Here is a 27,117-nt window from a genome sequence, read left to right on the forward strand (position 1 = left end):
CTTAGAGCTTAGATGTCATCATGCTGATTATCTATGGGTTGTTTGTATAAATGCATGCTAGGTATTTTTATAACTAAGAGCTTAGATGACAATTGTTGATTATCTTTGGGTTATTCAAAATACTGATCGTCCTTTACCTTTGATTATCAAACTGTATTTATCCTTCTTGACTAAGAGGTAGTGTTAAAGTTTTAATCAATTTGGATGCCTTTATCCTTTATATATTTGTGTTCATTATATATTAGATATAATTTATGTATGTAAGTTTATTATTATTTGAGAGAAATATATGTGTGTGTGTGTGTGTGTGTATGTATGTATACATATATAAACGAATAAATTAATATATTATGATTAATATTAAATATCTAAATATCGAATAGACATGTCCCATAAAGGGACATGTCTATTCATGTCCTATGCTCAATATAAATGTGAGAGGAAGTTGCATTTGGAAAACACATACCACATATTATGGTAGTGTTAATACATTTGCAGCGATCCAGAATTCTAACACTTACTATAGTGAGAAGTTAAGTGATGCTAAGAAAAAGTATTAAGTTTGTGATCAAGAGTTTATGCTATTGTTCAAGTACTTAGAAATGAAGACACTATGTCTCTCCTAAGGAGTTTGTATTGTTTACTGATCACCAAACACTTCAACATTTGAGTAGTGAAAGGAAGTTGAATCAAAGTCACGTTAAATGGGTAGAGTTCTTACAAAGTTATACATTTGTCTTGAAACATAAAAGTGGGAAGTCTAATAGGGTTGCATATTTGCATAGAAAACAAAATTTGTTGATTGAAAGGAAATTTGAAGTAGTTGGTTTTGGTGAGCTCAAGGAGTTGTATGAAGAAGACCCTGATTTTAGAGAGGCATGGAAGGCTTGCAAAAATCCAATTTCTATGGGTAGGACACGGTGGTTAAATTGTCTCATTCAGAATGGTATGTTATCAAGAGGTAATCATTTATGCATTCATATAAGTTCTAGGATATTGGATTTGATCAAGGAAAATCATATTGGAGTTCTTGCAAGACATTTTGGTTTTGATAGACTATAGCACTTGTTGGACAAAGTTATTATTTACCTCAATTGCAGTAAGATGTAAGGATATATGTTTAAGTTTGCAAGATATGTCAAGTAGCAAAAGGTGTAGGTCATAACCCTAGTTTATATCAACCATAACCGGTACTTGAGAGGCCATGGGAGGAGATAAGTGTGGATTTTGTTCTTAGTTTGCCAAGGACACTAAGGTGTCACGATTCTATATTTGTGGTGGTATATACGTTTTCCAAGATGCTCATTTTATTCAATGTAAAAAGACTAATGATGTTCATATTGCGATTTTTTTTCAAGGAAATTGAGAGTCTTCATGGTCTACCGAAGAGTGTAGTTTTAGATAGAGATACAAAGTTTTTTAGCTACCTTCGGAGCTAAGGGCCAATTTAAAAAACAATTCAGCCTACCATCCACAAACATATGGTCAAACAGGATTAGTGAACATAAGCTTGAGCAATTTGCTAACGAGTCTAATTAGTGACAAGCCAAAGGGGTGAGATTTGATTCTACCTCAAGCTGAATTTTCATATAACAGATCTATCAATAGGAGTATGGATAAATCATCATTTCAGATTGTTCATATCAGTATCGCAGAGAAGTTTTTGAATCTGAGTAGAATGTAGGGAAATGAGAAGAAGATTGGAGATGTGCAGGACTTTACTAAGCACATGTAGAGCCTATATGATGAGGTAAATAAACATATCAATAAAATGAATTTTCAGTACAAGTCTAATGCTGATTTGAAGAGGAGACATGAGGAGTTTCAGATTGGTGATGATGTTATGGTCTATTTGAGAAAATAAAGAATTTCAGTGGGTACATAGTAACATACAATAAGCTGAAAATGAAGAAGTTTGGTCCTTGTAAGAATGTAAGCATGATTTAAAAGATGCATATGAAGTTGAGTAGCCTAGTGGTTTAAATATTTCTCCTTTTTTTGATATTTCAGATTTTCCAAAGAATCATGAAGGTGAATTTTAGGGAGACATTATAGAGGCACATTTGAGCATTCCAAAATCTACTTCAAATAGGAAAGAGATAGAGATAGTTTTGGATAGCAGGGTGAGTAAGAGTAAAAAAGACAGACACCATTTATAGTGTTTGGTAAAATGGCTTCGAAGACCTATTGAGGACTCATCTTGGCTGTCAAAGTTTGAAGTGAAGAGGCTTGGTTATCCCCTTGAGATGTGATACAGTCAATTTTCTCTGTACCTCTGGTGTCTAATGCAGGAGAATCCTTGTGATAGGGTCACTTTTCTTTGTTCCTTTGGTGTCTAATGCAAGAGAATCCTAGGTGAATTTCCAATCAACATCAACCAAAAAGATTTGCATGCTTTGTTAATTTTTTTTTGGTTCGGGTGACTTTTCGGTATTTAACAAGCCAAATATTTCTATAAAATATTTTAGCATGAATTCTATTAGACCTACGGTTGTAATTTTGTGTATTCTGGTGGCATTTAACATTGTTAAAATTCAAAAATGGACAAAGTGACCATTGAGAGCTTGTGGACCCCCATACACCTCAAATGAAGCCAATTTCTATTCAAATTAAATTCTTGGAAATTTAACTGTATGACACACTATTTCCGTCAAAAGTGGGTGTATCAAAGGAGCTATTTTGGGAGTCAATTGGAGATGCAAGTGGTCTTACATGGACAGCTAATTTTAGCATGAGGTGTTGTAAGAACTCTTTATGGAGATTTCTAATTCAAATTTGAATGTGAGGCAAGTGGGATGTACTTTTGTGGGTCCCTGAATTGGGGGAGATGAAATGAAATTGAATTCGGTAGAGGAGAAAAGAAAGTGTGTTTAGTTCCATTTGTAATTTACAGGTTTGGAGGTGGAGATTGGAGATCTGGAAGGAAGGATTTGGGTAAGCTATTTTCTGCTGCAAATACATCATTGTTGCAGGTCTATGGTAAACACAAATCGGAGTGGAATGATGTAATAAGAAGCCAATAGGCTTGACATGTTGTTTTGCAATGATATTACAAGTTTCAATAAGAGGTTTCCCTAGTTTTGCTTGCATATTTTTAATGTTGAATTCATCATATTTTCTGTAGTAAATCAGATAGCTTTGATTATTTGAAGTGTGTCTTAGATGCTTATTGAAGGGGTTTACACCCCCTTACATCTCATATTGACATTTTAAATATCTGATTCTGTTATAGTTATTTAGGCAGAGTGCTCAAGAATCCCTTAAAAGAGATGCGTAAATATCCATTACCTTCAAAATCCTACATGCTGGGAGGATATTCCTAAATACCCTTCAATATGTGGAGTCAGGCAAAACTGATTATGACTTAGACTTTTTTTTTTTTAATAATCAAAATAAAATACCAGCATTTTCTGATCTTTATATTTTTGTTTTTATTTATATCCATATTTTTCTTTTTATTAATCGTCTTATTTTCTTATCCTAGTCTGCTACTTGTCCATTTCATGTCTGCTTGTTCTCTACATCTTGATGATGGATCACAGATTGTAATCCAAAACATTGATGCCAAACTGCATCACACAATCTAATCCAAAAACAGCTGATTCCAGTCACGTGAAGTGTGGAAACTTAAATGTTGTTATAACTTAAAATAAACTATGTCAAAAGCATACTAGATTTTTTTATGGGTTATGGAATTTGTGAACCTTGCCATAAAACTTATATTTATGCTTCCTAGGTAGAATTGTTGTAGCTTTGGTTTAAATTCATGCACCAAAGTATCTTTACTTCTAAGATGAGTCCTTTTATGATTCTCAAGTCATAATATAAATATATAGATGCTCATGCTATAGATGGAAACTTGGAAGACATTAATTTCAAATATCACAACCAAAATAGAGAAAAAGTAAAAATCAACCTACCAACACTAAACATAACAATAAATGGTTTTGTCCATTGACATATGGAATAGCAAGCATGTCTTATCCCACATCTCAGAGAAAATACTTGTAAAGAAATCATTATAGTAATCAAGAAATGACATCATCAATAGATGTCTAGATATCAAATTTGAAGAACCATTGATGAAATCGAAGATCAACACAAAGCAATGAAATTTGAAAATAAAGAGGGGAGATAATCTGAACAAAATATACAAGGTCTAGCAAAAATAGCTTTTTTGGAAAAAAAAATTAAAACCAGTACTAAGGAATTATGAGGAGCCACATAATTATAGGATTTAGTGTTATGGTCAATTTGGACATTCTAACCCACAAAGGACAATTTGACTTCCTACCTTGTTATGCCATGCAAAGACTATTACAAAATAGTGCTTTTTGTTGGTAAGGCCTTAGGAATCAGAAATACAGCAATGGCACTCCTAGAGAGATTGAATGTTGAAATTCTGGAGCAATGTCAAAATTTGCAACACAAGCACTTTTAGGATCAAATAGTTGTTGATTTTTGTGCTTATTGAAACTCGAGCAATGATTTTCCCTCCCAACCATAGACAATCTAGGATTGTCTCCCCTGAGCACTATTGTTTCTTTGATATAGTAGATTGTGTATATTATTTCAATTTTCAAGAGAGGAAGATTAATCTTCCTTTATATCTTTTGGTGGGGCCCTTTCACCAAGGAATGCCACTCTTCCAAGTTGGCCCCAATTATAATATTATTAATGTAATATAATAATATTATACTATTAAATAATAAACACATAATATAATAAATTATCTCACAATAATAATATAATAATTATATTATCAATATTATTTATTATATAATCAATCACAATAATTTTATCAATATAATTATTAGATCATAATAATTATATTATCACAACCTTTATGGTATCTATGTCAGTTTGAAGGAATCCGACCATTTCTACAATAATAATTACTCTCCCTCTTAGTTAGGGAGGATCTACTCAGATATCTGAGTTATAATGTCCACCATGGCTACTCTCAAAGGTTGGCTCCATCATGGCTGCTCCCATGACTGGAAATGTAACAAACACGTGCTCATTACAGAATCACTCGCGTGATGTCATCTCACGATGATGGTCACCACAGTTACTCTTGGAGGTGACTCAACACAAGTGTTTATGTAGTCATTCACATGACCTCCACCATGGCTAATCTTAAAGGGTGGGTCCATCATGGCTATGCCCACAAATGGAAATGTAAACAAACATAAGAGTTCGTCATGAAATCACTCATGTGATGTGTAATCTTAGGATGATGGTCACCATAGCTCCTTACAGAGGGTGACAAAACATAAGTGTTTGGTCATGGAGTCACTCACATGACCTGCACTGTGACCATCATGACTACTTTCATGAGTGGAAATATAAATAAGCACAAGTGCCCAGCATGGAATCACTCAACATGATGTTGTCATTTCATCATGATGTTCACTATAGCTACTCTCTAAGGATGAATAAGAAGAAGTGCTAAGGCATGGGCTATCACACGACATCCACCATGGCTACTCCCAAAGAGTGGATCCACCATAGCTACTCCCAAAGGGTGGAACAAGTGATTTCACCTCAAACTTCTCTCTCACAGAGAAGAATGAATCAACAAGGGTTGACACCTCAAATTTTTGGGTCTTGGAGAAAAATCTATAGGGACTGATACCTCAAAATCTTCCGTCTTAGAGGAAATTTTTACAAGGGTTGCACCTCAAGTTTCTCTCATAGAGAAGAATGCAGTAACAAGGGATTGCACCTCAAACTTCCCCCTCACAAAGAAGAATTCATTAACAAAGGCTTGCACCTCAAACTTCTCTCTCACGAAGAAGAATACATTAAGTACATCTCAAGGAATCACTGGATGTTGAGACTTTGTGATGTCCCCGTTCTAGTCAGTTCTCAGGTACAGTGTGTTAGCCCTTTATTGGACCCTTGTGGGCTAGCTGGATTGGTTAGAGGGTCAATGGTACTTTCTGGAGAGTTGGATTGTTCTCGTGTTCAAAGCCCTGTGTTGGTTCACAGTAGGCGTTGGCAGTTTAGGAGTAGACAACTTCTGGCGGCACGGGATTGTATGAAGATTTGTGGAAGTTATGCCTATTTGAGTGATTTAAGTTATTTATTAACTTAATATTTTATTATAAAGTCAAATTGACTTTATAATTTTTAAATCACTTAAATATTCTCTAAAAGTGATTTAATATTTAATCACTTAAATTAATAAAGTGTGCCCACTTTATTTAAGTCAAAAACTATTGAAAGTAACTTAAATTATAATTTAAAAGATTTAAATATCAAAAGTGACGTATTTTTCTTGGAAGTCGTGCCTTTTGAGCATATATGGGCAATGAGAAATTCATCTTTGAATATTTTGACTTTTCCTTTGGCTTCTTCCTGTGCTTCTCCTGTGATAGGGTTTTGAGCATTTTTTTGTCCATTAGAGAACGATACCTCTTCAGTGTTGAGCACTCTTGAGATTGTGAAAGATCAATCGAATCAATGCAATTGAGAGCTTCATTCAGAGGTTCTACATGATTAAGACAAAGTATTATATAAAGATTTATTGTTGATTACAATAAGAAAGAGGTTTCTTCCTTGTGGCACCTTCTTCTTTAGATCAGTGGCTTCCAGCAAGGTTATTACTCATTCTTCTTCTTGGTTGTACGACTTGCAGTGGGAATTGTGCATTCTACAGAGGCGTGTGAAGGGTTTGGTTGAAACGCCTTCCTTTTGGTTGCCTTTTGACTTCCATCCTTGGCGTCTATTATTTTCAGAGACTTGTATCCAGTTTCGAGGCAGGAGAACCTAAATCTGGAGGCCAGGCATCCTTTATTGTCAATTTTCAGCATTCTTGGTAGGCAAGTTGGCTTACTGTTTTAAATAAAAAAATTGGAAACATTCTGGTATGTTTATCATTCATGATCTCATTGTTTCAATAAAATAACGTCTTTTGCATTTCCATTCTGTAGGAAATTGCTCTATATTTCAGTTTATAAGCTTTTATATGTTGCACCCCTTCTCTTTTGTCTATGAACTTTTCTTTAAAAAACTAAAATAACACAATAAGACTTAAGAGTTTACTGGAGTTTGAGTTGAGAGTCAACAGGGCTCATCACAATGGTCTCAGAGCCTATGAATCCTGCCAGCTTGTGGGAAAAACATTTCTATGTGGCCACACCAGAACAGGTTTGACAGGCACTACACACGTAGGGGTCCCAGAAATCAGCGAAATACTTTTGCACCTTTTCAGGCACCTTTATTGTACGAATAGGAAGAGGATTTTGATTTTGATAATATGGATGAAAGGAATGATGATGCTTGTCTTAATGACGAAGACAGGGATACTAGAGAAGTACTAAGGGGAATGGTGGCTGGTCAAGAACAGGTGGCAAACATCCTTCAACAACTTAGCACCAATGTGCAAAACTTGACAATTCTAAGGAGGCCGAATATTGATCAAGATCAGGAAGGTAGCATACATGGAGAGCATCATAGGTATATGGCTCTAGCATGCACCTTTGAGAAAGCCACACACCCTACTTTTGTTAGAAATGACGTTGAGGAGGAAGAGGAGGTGGAAGAAGGTGGTGAAGGAAACTTTGCTGACAACATCCTAGCTATGCATGATGAATGGGATGCAATGCCTCCACGAGTTAAGGATCATCTTAACTTTGATCATTTTATGAGTCAGAAAAGAGAACACACCAGGAACAGGAATGACAGGGGGTCTAGATACAAACATAATGATCTACGACAAGCTACCAATAAGCTTACCTTAGCGAACTATGATGGCAGTGGTAGAGTTACAACATGTGCCTGGGTGAGTAAATTGGATACATTCCTGACACTACGTCCTATGCCAGAGGAAGATGCTATTAGATTTGCAGCCCTACACCTTGATGGCATGGCACATGACTGGTGGATTCATGGCATGGCTACTCTTGACCATGACCAAATTACCTCATACTAGGAGTTTACTGATAGATTGGTATAGAGGTTTGATAAACATGATCCTGAATTGTTCTTTAGGAATCTAGCACAATTAAAACAAATGGGTAGCTTGGAATCGTACATTAGAGAGTTCCAAAGACTTTGTAATGGTGACGGGCATTTCAGAGAGAAGGCTGGTCATATTGTTTATTGAGGGTCTTTATGAGCCCATGAAAGGTTGGATAAAAGTATTTGATCCACCTACCTTACAGGAGACTATGAGGAAAGCTTGCAATATGGAGCTCACTACACCTCGTAAGCAATTTGGCACCAAACCTTCTTCCTCCTACATTGAGAACAAATCTGATCCAAAGAAGGCTGATAATGCTGATCAAAAGAAAAGATTTGCAGCTCCATTAGATCGGGACACAATGAATGATCTACGTAGAAAGAAGCTCTGTTTTTACTGTAAAGGTCCATATGACTTCAATCATGACTGCCCCCTCAAGCCTAAAAGGCAAAACAGGCACATGGAATGGTTTTATGAGGGAGAAATGTTGACTGATTTTTCTCATCAGCAAGCTGCTATTTATGACACAGATGAAGAAAAGTCAGAAATGAGGTAGAAATTGAAGTAGAAAGTGAGCTATAGGAATCTCATATGTCCAGCATGCAGAGAGAAGGTTCTTTCAGGCTCCGTGGGATTCTAGCAAGTCAAAGAGTCATATCTCTTTTGGACACGGGTGCAACCCACAACTTTATTGATTTACGGTTAGTGGAGAAAAGGGGAATTCAAACTCAGCAGTTTGAAGGCATTTGAGTGAAGGTTGTTGATGGTCACACTCTCACCTGTGAGAGGATGATTCCTGATTTACCATTGAAACTCAACAATTTTGTATTTAAGGCAGATTTTTATGTTGTGAACATGGGAGGAACGGATATAGTTCTTGGCATGAAGTGGCTTCATGCTATAGGAGAGTTCACACTTAATTTGCGTGATATGGAGATGAAATTCAAAATTGATGGCACAAATCATGTTCTTAAAGCCATCAAGGCCAGCAATCTAAAAGAAATTTCACTCCGGAGAATGGAACGTTTGATTCGACATGATATGGTAGGATGGGCTGCTGAGTGGAAGTTAATGGCTTCACAGTTAGAGCAGCAAGCTTCTCCCTACCATCCGGATGTACAGGAACTCTGAATCAAACATGCAAAGGTTTTCAGTGCTATTCCACCAAGTAGACCTCCTAATAGAGGTATTGAGCACATTATTGAGCTGGATGAGGGCACGAAACCTATTATGATCATTCCTTACCAGTACCCCAAACATTTAAAAGATGAGATTGAGAAGACCATTAAGGAACTTTTAGCTATGGGGCACATTAGGTTGAGTGAGTCAACCTTTGCTTCATCAATTGTTTTGGTGAAGAAAAAGGATGGTACACTTAGGATGTGTATTGACTACAGGATGCTTAATAGGAAGACTATTAAGAACAAGTATCCTATTCCACGGATAGATGAGTTGATAGACGAGCTTCATGGAGCTTGCTATTTTTCGAAGATTTGATTTGAGGGCTGGTTACCATCACATCAGGGTCAGAGAGGAGGATATTGAGAAAACCGCATTCAGGTGTCATTGTGGACACTATGATTTCTTCGTTATGCCATTCGGCTTAACCAATGTTCCAGCTACATTTCAGTCTACTATGAACAGGGTTTTCCATCCTCTCTTGAGGAAATTTGTTTTGTTCTTCGACGACATCCTGGTTTACAACAAATCATGGGAGGAACACATTGTTCACTTAGATGAGATATTGAGTATACTTGACAGGGAGTCCTTGTACGCCAAGGAGTCCGAGTGTGCTTTTGTATCTGGGTCACATTACTAGTAGAGAGGGAGTCAAAATCGAGCTATCATCGATTGGCCTATACCTGAGACGTTGACACAACTTAAGGGGTTTGTAGGATTGTGTGCCTTCTATTGTTGGTTTGTTAGTGGATTCTCATGACATGCTACGCTGCTAACTGATTTGACTAAGAAGGGAGCCTTTGTGTGGACACCTCTTGCACAGGCATGCTTTGAGAAGTTTAAACTTCTTATGACTACTTGTCCAATATTGGCTTTGCCGGATTTCGCCAAGCCATTTGAGTTACATTGTGATGCCAATGGTGAGGGGATTGGTGCAGTTATCATGCAGGATCGAAACCCTATAGCTTTTGAAAGCAGGAAGCTCAGAGGTCTTGAACGGAGTTTTAGTATTTATGATAAGGAAATAATGTTAGCCATCATGGATGCCATGGCCAAATTCAAGCAATACTTGATTAGTAGTAAATTCAGTGTTAAAACCGATCACAATAGTCTGAAACATTTTCTTGGACAACGAGATTTGAATGAAAGGCAACAGAAATGGGTCAGCAAACTTCAGTCCTATGATTTTGACATCGCCTATGTCAAGGGCACTCATAATGGGGTTGCTGATGCTTGATCTTGCCGTCCTCACTTGAGATCCATTTCACTAATTACAGAGGATTGGAGACGCATGACAGTAACAGAATATGCTAAGAATCCGTGGGCTTCTAGCATAGTGGATGGGACAATATAGGACGACAGATACTCACTTGTGGATGATCTTATTGTTTACAAAGGGAGGATATTTCTTGTCCCAGGTTCTAAGATGAGGGGCACAGTATTGAGATCATTCCATGATTCACCAATGGCAGGACATCTTGGTTACTTTAGGACCTATAGGCAGGTACAGGAGAGATTCTCTTGGAAGGGTCTCAAATCATTTGTTCTTCAATATGTTAGGGAATGTCTTGTTTGTCAACAGAACAAGCAAGAACATGCATACCCTGCAAGTTTACTTCACTTCAACCGCTTCCTATTCCTGAGAGGATGTGGGAATGCTTGTCTATTGACTTCATCATGGGCTTGCCGAAAGCTCAAGGGAAAGACAACATTTATGTGGTAGTAGATCGATTGATGAAGTATGCACATTTCTTCTTAATCACTACTACACACACAACTACTCAGGTGGCAGACTTGTTTTTCCGTGAGGTATTCAAATTGCATGGATTGCCTTGGAGTATAGTCAGTGATAGGGATAGCAGGTTTTTGAGTAACTTCTGGCAGGAGTTATTCAAACTTTGCAGGACAAAACTCACTCCGAGCACCAACTACCACTCACAGACAGATGGGCAGACAGAGATAGTCAACAAATGGGTGGAGGGATACTTGAGGAATTACAGTTCAAGACAACAGAAGGCATGGGTGAAATGGTTATACCTTTGTGAGTATTGCTATAATACCACTCATCACATGAGTAATCAGATGACACCATACGGAGCATTATATGGATATGATGCTCCGAGCTTTCTAGATTTATTGCTGAGTGACAGTAGGGTACCCAGTGCTAGTGATTTGTTGCAGAAGAATCAGGACATTATGAGAGCACTTAGGGAGAATATTCAGAAAGCTCAAAATTAACAAAAACAATATGTTGATCAGAGGCGAGTGGAGAGATCTTTTGAGATCAGTGATTTGGTGTATTTGACGCTCCAGCCTTATAGACAGTCCACTCTTCGTAAGAAGGGCGCCGAGAAACTTAAGCCACGATACTATGGACCGTTTAGGGTTGTCAAACATGTCGGTGAAGTGGCTTATGAGTTAGATCTTCCAGTGGACAATAATGTTCACAATATGTTCCATGTGTCACGCCTCAAAAAGGCATTGGGACCACAGGTGACTCCTATTGATTTACCACCCCTAGATGATGAGGGGAAATTGATTTTGATACCTGCGGCCATTCTGGATTCCAGAGAGCGACATCTTCGGAAGCGGGTTATCAAGGAATACTTGGTAAACTGGAAAGATCTACTGGCAAAGGATGCTACTTGTAAGAGTGACTTCAACATCCGGCTTTGAGTTTGCTTGTGGACAAGCAAATTCGGGGAGGGCGGACTGTGATGTCCCCGCTCTAGTCAATTCTTAGGAATAGGGTGTTAGCCCTTTTATTGGACCCTTGTGAGCTAGCTGGATTGGTTAGAGGGTCAGTGGTATTTTTTGGAGAGTTGGATCGTTCTCATGTTTAGAGCCCTACATTGGTTCACAACAGGCGTTATCAGTTCCGGAGTCGATAACTTCTGACAGCATGGGATTCTATGAAGATTTGTGGAAGTTATGCCTATTTGAGTGATTTAAGTTATTAACTTCATATTTTATTATAAAGTCAAATTGACTTTATACTTTTTAGATCACTTAAATATTCTCTAAAAGTGATTTAATATTTAATCACTTAAATTAATAAAGTGCGCCCACTTTATTTTAGTCAAAAACTATTGAAAGTGACTTAAATTATAATTTAAAAGATTTAAATATCAAAAGTGGCTTATTTTTCTTGGAAGTCATGCCTTTTGAGCATATATGGGCATTTTGGGCAAATTCATCTTTGAATATTTTGACTTTGCCTTTGGCTTCTTCCTGTGCTTCTCTTGTGTTAGGGTTTTGCGATTTTTTTTGTCCATTGGAGAATGATACCTCTTCAATGTTGAGCACTTTTGAGATTGTGAAAGATCAATTGAATCAATGCAGTTGAGAGCTTCATTTAGAGGTTCTACATGATTTAGACAGAGTATTATATAAAGATTTACTGTTGATTGCAATAAGAAAGGGGTTTCTTCCTTGTGGCGCCTTCTTCTTCAGATCAGTGGCTTCCAGCAAGGTTATTACTCGTTCTTCTTCTTGGTCGTACGACTTACAGTGGGAATTGTGCATTCTATAGAGGCAGGTGAAGGGTTTGGTTGAAACACCTTCCTTTTGGTTGCCTTTTGACTTCCACCCTTGGTGTCTAGTATTTTCAGACTTGTATCTAGTTTCGAGGCAAGAGAACCTAAATCTAGAGGCCAAGCATCCTTTACTGTCAGTTTTCAGCATTCTTGGTAGGCGAGTTGGCTTATTGTTTTAAATTAAAAAACTGGAAACATTCTGGTATGTTTATCATTCATGATCTCATTGTTTCAATACAATAACATCTTCTGCATTTCCATTTTGTAGGAAATTGCTTTGTATTTCAGTTTATAAGCTTTTATATGTTGCGCCCCTTCTCTTTTGTCTATGAACTTTTCTCTAAAAAACTAAAATAACACAATAAGACTTAAGAGTTTACTGGAGTTTGAGTTGAGAGCCAGTAGGGCTCATCACAGACTCCCTATTAGCAAGGGCTTCATTCTCCATAGCTCCAAGCTTGTCTCGGAAATGTACAAATTTTAGTTTGGCAAGGGCTTGGTGAGAACATTGACAATTTGTTCATCAATTGTAATGTACCTCAACTGAATAGCATTCCTTTGCACCATGTGATATTTGATCTCAACATGCTTTGACTTGTTATGAAATGCAAGGTTGGTGTTTGCATCAATCTTGGTAGATCCCAAGCTCACCATGTATCCATCCATCCATGAATATCATGACCTGGGTGTCTATATAATTGTCTTCTAGCCTACATATATAGGAACCAACCCCATGAATCCTAGTTCTCTAAATGGTACAATCTTTGGATCACTAGAGAAACCATCTCGACATGGTCTACTCCCTTTGAATCAATATGACCAAGATCCTTGAATGTCATCTTAAGCAGATCCTTTAGCTGCTCCCATTGACGCTCAAGTTCTTGCATCAACCTTTTAACCTTTGTCCAAGGTTGTCTCTATGGATTTTCAAACTCCCTCTTTTGAAGAAACATCTTTAGCTACCAACTCAGTCTTATAGTAGCACTTACCAAATTCTTCCTTCATTGATCACAATCCCTTATGCTTTTTGGTCTATCCTGGAAGCACTCTTGTAGTCAAAGGAAACATTAGTGTTGCAACCAATCTTTCTATAGTTGAACACTTTGAAACATACCAATGTCCAGTTGTGCTTCTAATAACTATGTCTTAATTATTCAATATTTCTCAATAATGGCCAACACCCCTAGGGAGGAAGACTTGAATGATTAGATGGTCCACCAATCTCCTTATTCATTTGCAAGAAAAACCAGCAAACAACTTTATACAATTCAACTCTAGCAGTTGGAACTCATTAAAAAATGTGACTTGTGTCTTACTCAACAACAAGACCCAATATCTATGGTGTCATCTTCTAACCACAGACAAAAACATCTCTAGAACAACAACCAATATAATATCTCTAGCACTTGAAGTGAATGCCTCTGTAGAAAAAGACCAAAGTTACTATGTTGTTTGATGCAAGAACATCGAGCTTGGATTTTGTGGACCCTACTGCGAGCTTACAGTTATGTTCGAGGCATATCTATGGACCTTGTTTTATGTTCGCATAACATTTGGATTGATTGTATTAGAGTTAGTGCTCTTTTGGTGGCTGCTAGTAATGTGTTCTTTATTTCCTAGGCAAACTTTGGAGATTGTTTCCACAAGCTTCGATCCCTGGGAGTTAGCTTATGTGATCTTAGATCTGGATCCTTGGATGTTGTGTGGGCCTATGGCTAAGGCTGCATAATGTTATTTTGTCTTATTAGTTAGTTATGATTGCAAACTTGGGGCCTCTGCTAAGTGTTTATTTAATTTAATCTGTCACACCAACTTGTGGCTTGCTAGGTATACTATATAATTATAGAGTATTGAGATGTCTAGAGGAATCAGTTGTGAGCTTGGAGTAGCTAGGAGCATCTTGAGGGATGATAGCTACTAGTTGGATCATATGAGGATTGAGTTGTATTCTTCTTTATAATGATTGTAACCAGGAAGGCCTTACAGGCCTGCATGTTGGATGTAAATCTTATGATTATACTGTGAGAATAACTATTGTTTTAGAGTTAAGTCTTTGTGTTATTGTTCATTTTTTGTTGTGTGGTTATTTGCTAGGGGCTAGGTCATCTCTAAGGGGGGTACACCCGACCTTGTACTGCATCAAATGGAATTAGAGCAGGTTTGATCTGGTAGGACTTATCAGTGCAGATTTTGGTCTTGTGCTAGTTGTATGGTGGATTGATTGTCTGTGGAGCCCTGAATATCTTTGTTGTGAGGTGGCAGATTGTGGTTCTGGCTTGCAATTGTAGAGGACTTGTAGATGGATCATTTTGGTTGTAAAACCTTGATGTGAGAGATGGAGTTTTCCTTGAGTGAACATATCGCCGAATTAAGGCAAGTTGCGAAGATGGAAAGTAGATTGTCGAGTGGGAGGCAGCTGGAGTCTTGCAATTAGATCTTCGATTTGAGGCATTTGCACTTTGAGAGGAGCATGATGGATTAGTTGGATCAATTTTGGGCTAAATTCAATGAGAGGATTGAAGAGATGATGAAGTCTTGTTTGAGTTGGCATCTACCGATGCGAAAGAGAGTTGTCTAGCGAGTTAGAAGGATTGTTTAGAGAAGAAGACACTTTGTTGACCAGGAAGAGGTAAAGGATGACTTCGCTGAAGATGATGAGGTATCTTTTGGTTTTCATGAGCAGATGGACAGCTCTGACATGGATATTGCAGAGCATCTTATGGTGGACAATGAGATCTATAATGATGTTGCTACGGATGTGGAGTTAGATTTACATTTTGTTGATATGGATTCACTTATTGCTGATATGGTTGAGGGTTTACATGTTACTATTGTTTTGGATTCGGGTTTTCATATTCATGATGTTGTTGACATGGATTTCATGTTTGACGATGCTACTATGGCTGCTTGTGATTAGTTGCAGAGATTGTTGTTCAATTTGTTCCTAGGAGTAAGCATGATGATTGGGTTGCTGAGATTCATATGATTTTGATATTTGAATGGATGAATCAAAGATGTTGGATTTTTAGATTTGTTCTCTTGTCCTTAATGGATTGGAAGCCTTTGGTGAAGATGAAGTTGAGTTTGAGTATATCTTTTGGCATCAAAATGTGGGACACACTTTTCTATTTACCGTAGGAGTCTAATGTAGGAGCATCAAGCTTGGATATTGTAGACCCTATGTTTCGTGAGCTTAGAGTTATGTTCAAGGCATCTCTATGAATCTTGTCTTATGTTTGCATAATGTTTGGATTGATCGTATTGGAGTTAGTGCTCTTTTGGTGGTTGTTGGTAACATGTTCTTTATTTCCTAGGCAGACTTTGAAGATTATTTCTGTGAGCTTCGATCCGTGGGAGTTAGCTTATGCGATCTTAGATCTGAATTGTTGGATGGTGTGTGGGCCTATGGCTAGGGCCACATAATGTTATTTTATCTTATTGTTGATGTTTGATAGCTTTAGTTGAATAAATCTATTATATATAAGATATAATTTATATGTGTGTGTTCTTTATATTTGAGATATAAGGTTATTGTTATATGAGAAAGATTAATCATATATATATATATATGATTAAATTTGTTACTATATTAATTATCTGATTAATGAATAGACAACATGTCTCTTCATTTAAATAGAGAATAGGCCATGAATAGACATGTCCTATGAAGGGACATGTCTATTTATGTCCTATTCTCTATTTAAATGAAGGGACATGTTGACTTTTCAGACCTAATTAATGAGTAGACATACCAATCCGGCAGTGCTTAGTACATTTGTAGCAAATCCCAAACAACGAACATGGTATTAAAGCCAACTGCAAATGTAATAAAGAATTTTCCTAGATCGTCTCCTTTGTCTTGACAATGTTTTTGTAGGAAAAGGAAGATTCATATCAAACTTTGAGGGAGATTGAGATTCAAAGGAAGTCTGAGACTTTGTTAAAGGCAAGATTGGATAAGAAGTTCACAAGATTGATGTTCAAAGGGAGCTCGACATTTCATTAGAGGAAACCTTGAAAGAGAGAGAGCTGACAAATGATGTGATTCAATCAACCTTCGGTGATCTCAGTCTTATTGATTCAGAGGTAGTAAACCATGTTGACATGGATTCTCTAGTGATCAATAAATTGTAGCAATCTGATGTTCAAAGGGAGCTCGACATTTCATTAGAGGAAACTTTGAAAGAGAGAGAGCTGACAAATGATGTGATTCAATCAACCTTTGGTGATCTCAGTCTTATTGATTTAGAGGTAGTAAACCATGTTGAGATGGATTCTCTAGTGATCAATAAATTATAGCAGTCAAGAGGATTGCGATTTATGAATATAGCTTGTGTCTATGTGATTTTAATGGCCCTTCCCCCTATGTACATCATGAGGAAATGACAACTCCCAAATGATGTCACTTGTATTCGCTGGAGTTACTGTAAGGTGACGATCTTATAGCAACTTGTATTAGATCAAACCAATTGAGTATATGGTGAATGTCTTGCATCTCAACATTCTGGAAGGCCATTACTCAAAGAGTATTTGGTGAATATCATTGATATTCTGGGAGGCCAATACTCTTGATATCAGATGTGATATCAAACCTTATTTTGAGTGTTTGGTGAATATCATTGATATTCTGGGTGGCCAATACTCTTGATGTCAGATGTGATATCAAACCTTATTGTGAGTACTTAGAGAATATCATTGATAATCTAGAAGACCAATACTCTGATATTAGATGTGATATCAAAACTTTTTAAGTACTTGGTGAATATTTGTGTTGATATTCTGGAAGACCAATACTCATGATATCGAATGTGTTATCAAATGGTGGAAATCTTCTGAGATATCAAATGAGATATCCTTAAAATTGTTATTTGTAATATATCATTGCAGCAATATTTATTCTTATGTGGCTATCCTTCTAAGCTAAGAGGGAGTGTTGATGTTTGATAGCTTTAGTTGAATAAACCTATTATATATAAGATATAATTTATATATATGTGTGTTCTTTATATTTGAGATATAAGGTTATTGTTATATGAGAAAGTTTTATATATATATATATATATGATTAACATAGTTACCTGGAGACACATCTCGAAGACCTCAAAAAAGGTTGGAGACTTCATAACGAAGTCTCCTGAAGTCTCCCACTCTCCTAATCCAAAAAGTGAATTCTCTCTGAAGTCTCTTGATAAAAAATAAATGTAAAATATAATATCTAATTAATTTATGTATTTTAGCCCTTATTTTAATTTGTTTTAATGCAAAAATTAAGACCAATGACAATTAAATTGATTTTGAGAGCATGATAGTTGAAGAGCTTGACATGGATGATCAAAAGCTTGTGCAGTAGATGATAGTACCATCAACATACTAGTACTACATAGATTTGTGGTTTCTGTTTACTGTACTAAATTTGTTCATCTTTGTTTGCATATTGGCAATTTAGTGTCAAACAATGATTATCAATCTGATATGATGATGATCATATGCAATACTCGGAAAACAAGTCTGACTATGAGATACAGTAATGTGATTATGTGAGTTTTGAAATTTTTGACTCTATATTAATGTGACATTACTATTATTATTTACTTGGTCTTTTAGTTTTGCAGTATTACTATTTTGTATTTAGTATTAGACTCTTTAAACTATTAAAAAAAAATTGCCATCTCCAAGTACCACCGTCTCCTTTTTTTGAAAATTGTCATACCGGTACTAGTACCAGTACTGGAGACCTCCAAGTCTCTTCGTCTCCCGGTGACCTTGTTGATTAATGAATAGGCATGTCCTATGAAGGGACATGTCTATTCATGGCCTATTCTCTATATATAAATCTAAGATGATGTTGCATTTGGAATACACATACCAATCTGGCAGTGCTTAGTGCATTTGCAACAAATCCAAAAAACCAACACTTTTGAGTTAGTTATGATTGTAAACTTGGGGCCTGTCCTAAGTGTTTCTTTAATTTAATTTGTCAAGTCGACTTGTGGCTTGCTAGGTATACATATAGAGTCTTGAGATGTCTAGAGGAATCAATTGTGAGTATGGAGTAGCTAGGCGCATCTTGACGGATGATAGGTAGGAGTTGGATCTTCGCATATGAGGATGGAGATGTATTCTTCTTTGTAAAGGCCATAACCTAGAAGGCCTTACATCCCGACATGTTGGATCCAAATCTTATGATGATATTATTAGAATAAGTGTTAATTTGGATCTTAATCTCTGTGTTATTGTTCATTTTACATTGTGTGGTTATTTGCTAAGGGCTAGGTCACCTCCAAGGGGTACACCTGGCCTCGTACTCCATCATTGTTGGAAGATCAAGGCCTTCAGTCTCCAATAATTACCAAGTTAAATGCTTATCATCAACATACACCATTGATCACCAAAAAAAACAATGTTCCCAATGGATCGAATAATCTTGCACCAATTTGTTGTTCATTGACACCTACCATAAATCGATGCCTGACGCCTTCCCTTTTTACTCATTTTACTTTCTCTTGGCTTGGAATATGCTATGCCACTCATAACTTCAGTCTTCTCGTGGATTGTCTTGAATTGTAGGGAGGGAGTGATGTCTTACCTTATCAAGTCTACATCTAGAAATAATTCGTATGTCATATCATCATGCCTCCACTAACTTCACAACTTGTTTCAATTGAGTTGGAGAAAGAAGAACCTCAATTTCATTAAGAAAGTTCCACTACCTCATACCTCTCATTTCTGTCCCTTTCCTAAACAATTTCAAGGCTTTGCAGTTACCCTATTATGGCTCACTACATTCATATTAAAAGTTCCTCCTAGTGTTGTTTGAGCCACATTGTTCTAATTTTATTGTTCCTGGTGTTCTAACTTACATCTTCCAACACCACAAAGCTTGAGCCTACATCCATCACTTAGAAGGGCGGGCTTGCGTTCATACTCCACAATGGGGACAATCCAACACGTGATCACTTGCAAAGTGTAGGTATTTTGCTGTTGATACAAGTGACTGGTTTAATCCCAATGTTACTCAACCATGTCTTCCTCAATACTTGGGAGCTCTGTAATGTCACCTGTTGGGACCTTAATTTATCCTGGAGTCCTCAATTAAGGTTTGGGTTGTAATGCCCATGATAGGTTTATCATCGCATTAGATTTAAGTTATCTTTAACACTCATATCCAACCTTATTGTTGTTTCAACTCAATGAAAGGGGTAGGTGTTATCCAAGTTGCCAAGAAACCAACAATTGATTCCCTCAAAGTTTATAAATTATAAGTCCAAATCCGTATCACGAAAGCTTATGGAGCAATGACCCCTACCCTATCTTGGGACAAAGATCCATTGTTTGGATTTATATAACTGATATAATTATGATATTATTCTTATCAATAGATTTTTATGATGTTTATATTAGACCATATATTGTTTCTTTATGCCTGATAGAAGAGCATAAAAATTCAGGCAACTGCCATAGCCAATTTTGCAAATTAAATTATCTTGCTGGAATATTCTTAACTTGTTTGTTCTTATTTTGGCCTACTATTTATTGTACAAAAAATATCTATAAAAAGTTCTCGACAGATGGATATGAATTCCACAAAAGATGTTAAACACATAGCACACATTTTTAGTAAAAGTTTCCAGTAGATTCTACACCTCTTAGGCTGAAAGGTTTTCTGTGAGAGTTAAAATACTAGCTACTTGATGCCTACCATGTATAGGGAATACTTTCATGCAAACGATTGTAAAACAGCTCAACTTAGTTACAGTTGAATTGGGAAAATTTCAAATTTGATGACTGCTTTTATAACATCCACAAAAATGAAGCCTACTTGGAAAGAAGAAAGTGCATCTAAAATGGGATAATATGTTCTTGGGAGAAAGAGAACTCATCATCACAGTTTCAGAAGGAGCAATCTTACAGATACAATTTGTTTCTTACAATGAAGGTGGTCTCAATAGGATTTATTGAAGGTGGGGATGCACACAATGTTATTCCAAGCCAAGTCAAATTCGGAGGCACCCTGCAAAGCTTGACAAGTGAAGGGATCCTTTATCTAAAGAAAAGGGTTACAGAAGTAAGTTTATTTTCTAATCCCCAATTTATGCTTCTGAAGCTCTTGTTAGTTATCACTTGCAATTCATGTTATAAAATTTGGTTTATGATAAGAACTGACTGCAGACATGGCAATAAGATCTTCATAATGTGAAATGTGTAGATTATCAAAATTCAAGCCTCTGTCCATAGATGCAATGCATCTTTGGAGTTTTTCGAGGAATACTATCCAATTTATCCAGCTACAGTAAATGATGAAGCATTGCACAATCATATCATAGCTGTTGGAGAAACTTTATTTGGTCCAGAAAATGTGAAGCTTGCTAATCAGATGATGGCGGGCGAAGATTTTTCTTTCTATCAACAGATTATACCAGGTGCAATGCTTTCCATTGGCATCAGAAATGAAGAGATTGGCTCTATCCATTCACCTCATTCTCCATTTTTCCTTTTGGATGAAGATGTACTTCCCTTAGGAGCAGCCCTATATGCTGCACTCGTAGAAACGTACTTGAAGCAGCATGATGAAGAAAGAAATGTCTGAATTGTCATGGACGTGATAAAAAGACAAGCCAATATTTCCTTGGTTTTGTATCATCAAAAAATCTGGATTTATTTAGTTTTGTCGTTCAAGAGATTTGTGTCATTAAAATTTCTGGATTACTTAGCATTGTCTTTCAAGAACTCTAAGTTGTGATTAAATGGCTCATGGCAGAGACTGCAAAATTAGGTTTTCTATGAAATTTTAAAATTAAATTACACAATGAGAAGAAAAATTGAAGTGACTAGTTTCGTCTTTCTTGATGATTCTAGAACTTGATTGTTAGTTCACACTATCAAATTTGCAAGTTTGAAATATCCAAACAAATGTGCATATTCTGTTCATTATTTGCAGAAATTTTGAGTTCGACAAACTGCCTGAAGGTGCAAATGAAAACCATAGCTCCCAAAGGATCACCAGATCAATTCTGCTCACTCACTTTTATATGACTTTGCTTGGAGCAAATGATGAAATCGGTATGTTTGAAATAGGCTATGCTCAACTCTGAGCTCTAGATCATTCAAGCATAAGTGTTTTAATAATTCCAGTTTAAAAATTGGAAAATTAAACAAAACAGTTATAAATAGATAAATGCTCAAGAAGAAACTAAAAAAAAAAATTCAAATTTAAGCCACTTAGACGTGCAAATCATAATAAAAAGTGTTCAAGAGGAGTGGAGTTAATTTAATAAAAAGATGCTGATTTAACAACTAGAAGTATAGATGGTAACTTATTGGCTTTGACTTCAACAACAGAGAAATCATTAATGTTTAATAGCTATCTAGCAAAGAATAACTTGCTTTAAGTAATATCCAAGCAAGCTATATATATATATATATATATATATATATATATATATATATATATATATATATATATATATATATATATATATAAAATTTATTAGCTATTTAATGTGAAAAAACAGATCTTTAATGCATTAATAGCATTGTCAAATTCTTATATAATATTGTTTCATCAATTCAATAATTCAATATTTTATTTAGTAATGCTAAAGTTAAGAAACTATTATTCATTACAAGGGGAAATAGGAAAAACGAAGGAATAATGATATTCTTCTTTAGGTGCAAATATGGATTCGATAATCATAATATATGATAGATTCGAATTTGTTTATCTTAGCTTACACTGTTAAAAATCTATTTTATGGTTTTGATCATAGTTTTTTCTCCATTAGTTGCTTCAATTTGGTTGTTACCTTGGAGGTGATAAGAGTGGACGATCTATGTTGAGTGTATAATTCATTGCAAAGGGCTTGACTTTTGATTTTTGAAGGAATTTTTTTTATCAATAATGATGGTAGAGAGGTTACCGTAATGACAAATAATGTGAGCTAAGATGAATTTCAAATTTTGGGTACTAGTTATGTAAATGAGAGGAATGGTTAGTCAAATTTATTTAGTGGTGGTGTGGTTGCGTTTATTGCCATTTGAGGAAGGAGGATTTGTCTTATCACTAAGATACCCCCCACATCTAGAAGGGCCATGGAATTGTAATGGTTTACAAATTTTGAGGAGTATGATTGAGACTCCTATGTTTCTAAAAAGAAGTACACATTTGCTTTCTTTTTCGCTATATACGCCGGGTAAACTTTTTAACGTGACCGGTAGCACTGGCGTGACACGCCCACCAGTACCATGGGGACGGGGGAGATTAGAACTCGTGACCAACCCCTGCAACGGGGAAGATTTAGCCAACCGAGCTAAGTACACATTTGCAAACATACATATAAGAATCATTTTCCATGGTTGAGAAATAATGTTATTTTCTTGAGTTGTTTTGCTAATATCATGCCACTATAATGCACCCCAAAATACCCACCATTTACTTCTCTAATTGCCAAGGTTGTCTTGTCTAAGCTTAAAAGTATAATAAGTTTCTGTCATAGCCTCTAGAATATAAGATGTTGCCAAAGATAGTGAAATGGGAGGGTTTGTGGATAAAGGATCATAACCTCTAGAATATAAGATGTTGTGAAAGATAGTGAAATGGGAGGGTTTATGGATAAATGATCATAGCCTCTAGAATATAAGATGTTGCCAAAGATAATGAAATGGTAGGGTTTGTGGATAAATGTTTTATAGGGTTACATGATGTGTTATGTGGCAAGAAGGTAATTATGAATATGATGATATTGTTGGAAACAATTCTTCAATTGTATGTTGTCATTTATGTTACACAAATGTTAATATTAACTGAGTGGTCGAGCAAAAAAGAACATGAAGGATATCAGTATTAATCAAGCATATTCAGTGTTAACCGAGTAGTTGGGCAATGGAAGGTATTCAATATTAACTGAGCAATCAGACAATGAAGGATATCCAACTTCCAGTATTAATCGAGTGGTTGGGCATCAAAGGACTTCCAGTGCTAACTGAGTGATCAATCTTAGTATTGACCGAGTGCTAACATAATTCATTTGTCTATTAATTAATTAATTGAGGCTGACTATTTGGATGTTGAATGGTTATTTGAAAGGATATTCAAGCCAACTTAACAAAGCTTATGATATATAAGAAAGTTCAAGAAGTATAGTGAAAATTGTGAAAAAGAGAAAAATGTGGAACAAGATGGATATGTGATCGAAGGAAAAGGCAGAGCAGGAAAGTGTATAAGATAACTTGCAAAAAACATTCTAATAAGTAAGGATCTAGAGGTCAAGCCAGAACAAAGATATGAATCTACAAAAGAAGTTACTTCATAAATCAAGTCAAACTGAGGTTGGCTTCTCTGAGCCGCAGTGATCCAGAGCCTCGTGCCTCGTGCTCTTCATGCGATGCCCCTAGTGCGATGTTGTGTCAATGTCATGAGTTGATGCCCTAGCCTCTAAGCATGGTGCAATGCCCTAGTCAAGAGCAGAGCCGTGAACAAAGAATGTGTGATCTTTGAGCTGCAGTGATCCAGAGCCGATGCCAAAGCTATGTTCCAGTGTAGTTTGCAATGCCATCACTGAATCTTGTAGCTATTCAGATAGGGCTTCTATCTAGTGATCCAATGTCGTCTCGTGCCCTAGTCGTAATCCAGCTGTTCATGGTCATATGGAAGGATAATTGTTCCTAATGTCGTCGTGATGCCCTAGTTGCATTGTGCCTACCGTGGATCTAACCTCCTCTAGAGTCATCATTCATGTGCAAGGCCATGAACTGTTGTGTTGTCGTGTTTGAAGGAAAGAGTTGTTTTGATTTGGTGTTTTTTTTGCCGAAGGTCATTGATAACAGATTTGGTGTTACCCTTGTGGCCGAAGTACGTTGAGATCTATTTTTTGTGGTTGCCTTTAGATCCGTTCTACGTGTTCAGAGAAGGGTGTGAAGGTTCCGAAGGTCATTCTGTGCAGGGCTGCGAACTATGGTGTTGTCGTGTTTGTGGGAGAGAGGTGTGTGCTTCTACAGTAGCCTTGCTTCACGAGATAGCAACACAAATTTGCTTGTGACATACCAGTGTTGGTACAGATCAAGTTCAAGTTTCGGTAGAGATTGTACGCTTGGTGGGTGTGGGTTTTGGTATTGGCTGTTAAGTAGGTTACATGTAGAAGGTTAAGCTTTGGGTTCAAATTGTTTGACAGAATGTCAGACCTAGGTTTGTTGAACCCCCAATCCGAACCAATCACAATCCAACAACTACTTGACCACATGACAAAAATAGAGACTGACAATGCAAGCCTAAAGGACATTGTTGTTGTGGCATCCTTGCTCTCTCTTAAGCTCTATAACCAGTTAAAAGAGGCCGAAGTTGAGATTTACATTCTTCGTGATTCCTTGTTAGCCCTAATCGGGACAGTTAATGATTTGAAGCAGCACGTAGACAACTCTCTCACTGATATGTGAATGGATTTGAAGGAAGAACTTGATTGCTGCCTACAACAGAACCCCACCACTAACCTCGATAAAATTCAAGAAACAATCCAGCTCACCACAATGCAAATGATAGATATCCAGGATTTGAAGTTGAAGCAAGAGGAACTCAATAAAAAAAAATGCTCCGTACAGAACAACAATTGAACTCATGGGCATCTATTTGCAGCAACCCCATTTCCTCCCCTCCTTTTGCTACTCTCTCTGGCGTAGAGAAGCTAGTCCAGACTAATTTAACAGATGAAAGGGTCAGGCGTGCTCGTGAGTTAAACTTGAGGGTTCATGGTCTCCCTCTTCCTTGCCCCAAGCCTCTTGTAGCATGCTACTCCTTCCTTAAAGAACAACTGGATATCACTAACATCTCACTAGATTGTGCCTGGGTTGGGCATGGCAATACCCTCTTTATTTGATTTTGTTCACTTGTTGATAGCCTTCGGACTCTTAGGGCAAAGAGGAAGCTCTTCTCTCTCCCCATCAAGATTTATCTTGATGAGGATCTCACTAGATCACAGGTGGCAGAACTTAAGGAGGCTCGGGCTCTTGTTGTGGTTCCCAGACAAGAGGGTAAATGGGCAGTGATCAGAAACCTTAAGGTTGTGATTCGAGACACTTTCCCTGCTAGTTGGGAGTCAAGATCGAAGTAGGTCCTAAACACTACAAGCATTTCTTTGGTGGCAACACCTTTTGCCATTCCTCTCTCTCTCTCTCTCTCTCTCTCTCTCTCTCTCTCTCTCTCTCTCTCTCTCTCTCTCTCTCTCTCTCTTTGAGCTTGGATCCCTACTCCTTATCAAGGCAGTTCTCGCTCGTTGCTTCTTAGCGTCTCTTATCATGTTCTCTTTCTCTTTTGTTTACTTTCCCGACCACTGTTTGGTGGTCTGCTGGTTCTTTGCTTCTTGCTCTGTAAGTTTTCAGTCCCATAGACCCTTGTCAGTCTCCCGTTGGACATTAATAAATTTATCTTATCTTATCTAACCATCATAACAGTGAATAAATCTCTTAACAAAGTTGACTTAACAGCCAGATTGTAAATCCTCTAGCAAGGTGACATATCAAGATTGAAGTGTTTGAAGACCTCTAACTAGGCCACTCCTAACAGGGTGATCTAAATCCTCTAACATGGTCATACTTAACAACATGTATTGTAACCTTTAACAAGGTTGGCTCCTATTATAGCTCACTTCAGAAAAGTGAAAAATATTGTAACTAGTTGCATGGTGGTTTTCCCAAATTGGGTTTCCACGTTAAATCTTGGTGTCATCTGTGTTCATGTTATTTGCTTTATGCTCTATGTTTATGCAACCAAGTTGCTAAAGGTTAAATTAGATTAATATTCATAAGACTGCTTTGTTAACTGAGTTACAACAAGTACTTAGTTTGAACTGAGTTGGATATCAATTAAAAGTTTTTTTTGACATCTAGGGACATGGAACTATTTTTGTGGTAAGTGATTCACCCCTCCCCTCTCAATTACTATCTTCATTTCCAACAATTGGTATCATAGATTTGGTGCTTACAAGGAATGTTTCAAGGACCTAAGTTAAAGATCAAGATGCCATACATAAGGGAGATTCCCAAGCTTAACAGAGAAAATTTTTCAGCATGGCAGATATTCATGAAGCTACATCTAGCAAGCATTGGAGATACTAGTTTGTTCTACTTGGAAAACATATATGTGCCATCACCTAAGCCTATGATTGTGGAACACATGAAAGAGGCAAAAGATCACAATATAATGATGATTGATATAGCTTCCTCTCTCAACTATTCTGAATTTGATGAGGTTAAAGATTGTCCTACTACATTTGAAATGTGAGAAAAATTATAGAAAGTCTGTGGAGGTGATAAAAATGTGCACAGAGCTAAGGCATAAAGTTTAAGTGGCAAGTTTGATCAAATAAAAATGAAAAAAGGTGAAAACATTGTCCAATACAGTGAAAGAATCAAAGAAAGTGTGAGTGCAATCATCAATAATTGATG

General features: G+C 36.7%; 1 protein-coding gene across 1 annotated transcript in view; it reads left to right on the plus strand.

Moving 5' to 3' along the window:
- Positions 1-21,362, plus strand: part of LOC149531421 (IAA-amino acid hydrolase ILR1-like 3) — a 45,024-nt gene extending 23,662 nt beyond the window's left edge. Inside the window, exons 4-5 of the mRNA XM_089811363.1 lie at positions 20,621-20,749; positions 20,891-21,362. Coding sequence (XP_089667489.1) covers positions 20,621-20,749; positions 20,891-21,271 — 510 coding nt within the window. The 3' untranslated portion in view covers positions 21,272-21,362. The remainder of the gene's footprint in view (positions 1-20,620; positions 20,750-20,890) is intronic.
- The last annotated feature ends 5,755 nt before the right edge of the window (positions 21,363-27,117 follow it).

This window comes from Cupressus sempervirens, chromosome 11 (genome assembly GCF_028749045.1).
Source record: "Cupressus sempervirens isolate cs-2001-9-10 chromosome 11, ASM2874904v1, whole genome shotgun sequence".
NCBI classification, from domain to species: Eukaryota; Viridiplantae; Streptophyta; class Pinopsida; order Cupressales; family Cupressaceae; genus Cupressus; species Cupressus sempervirens.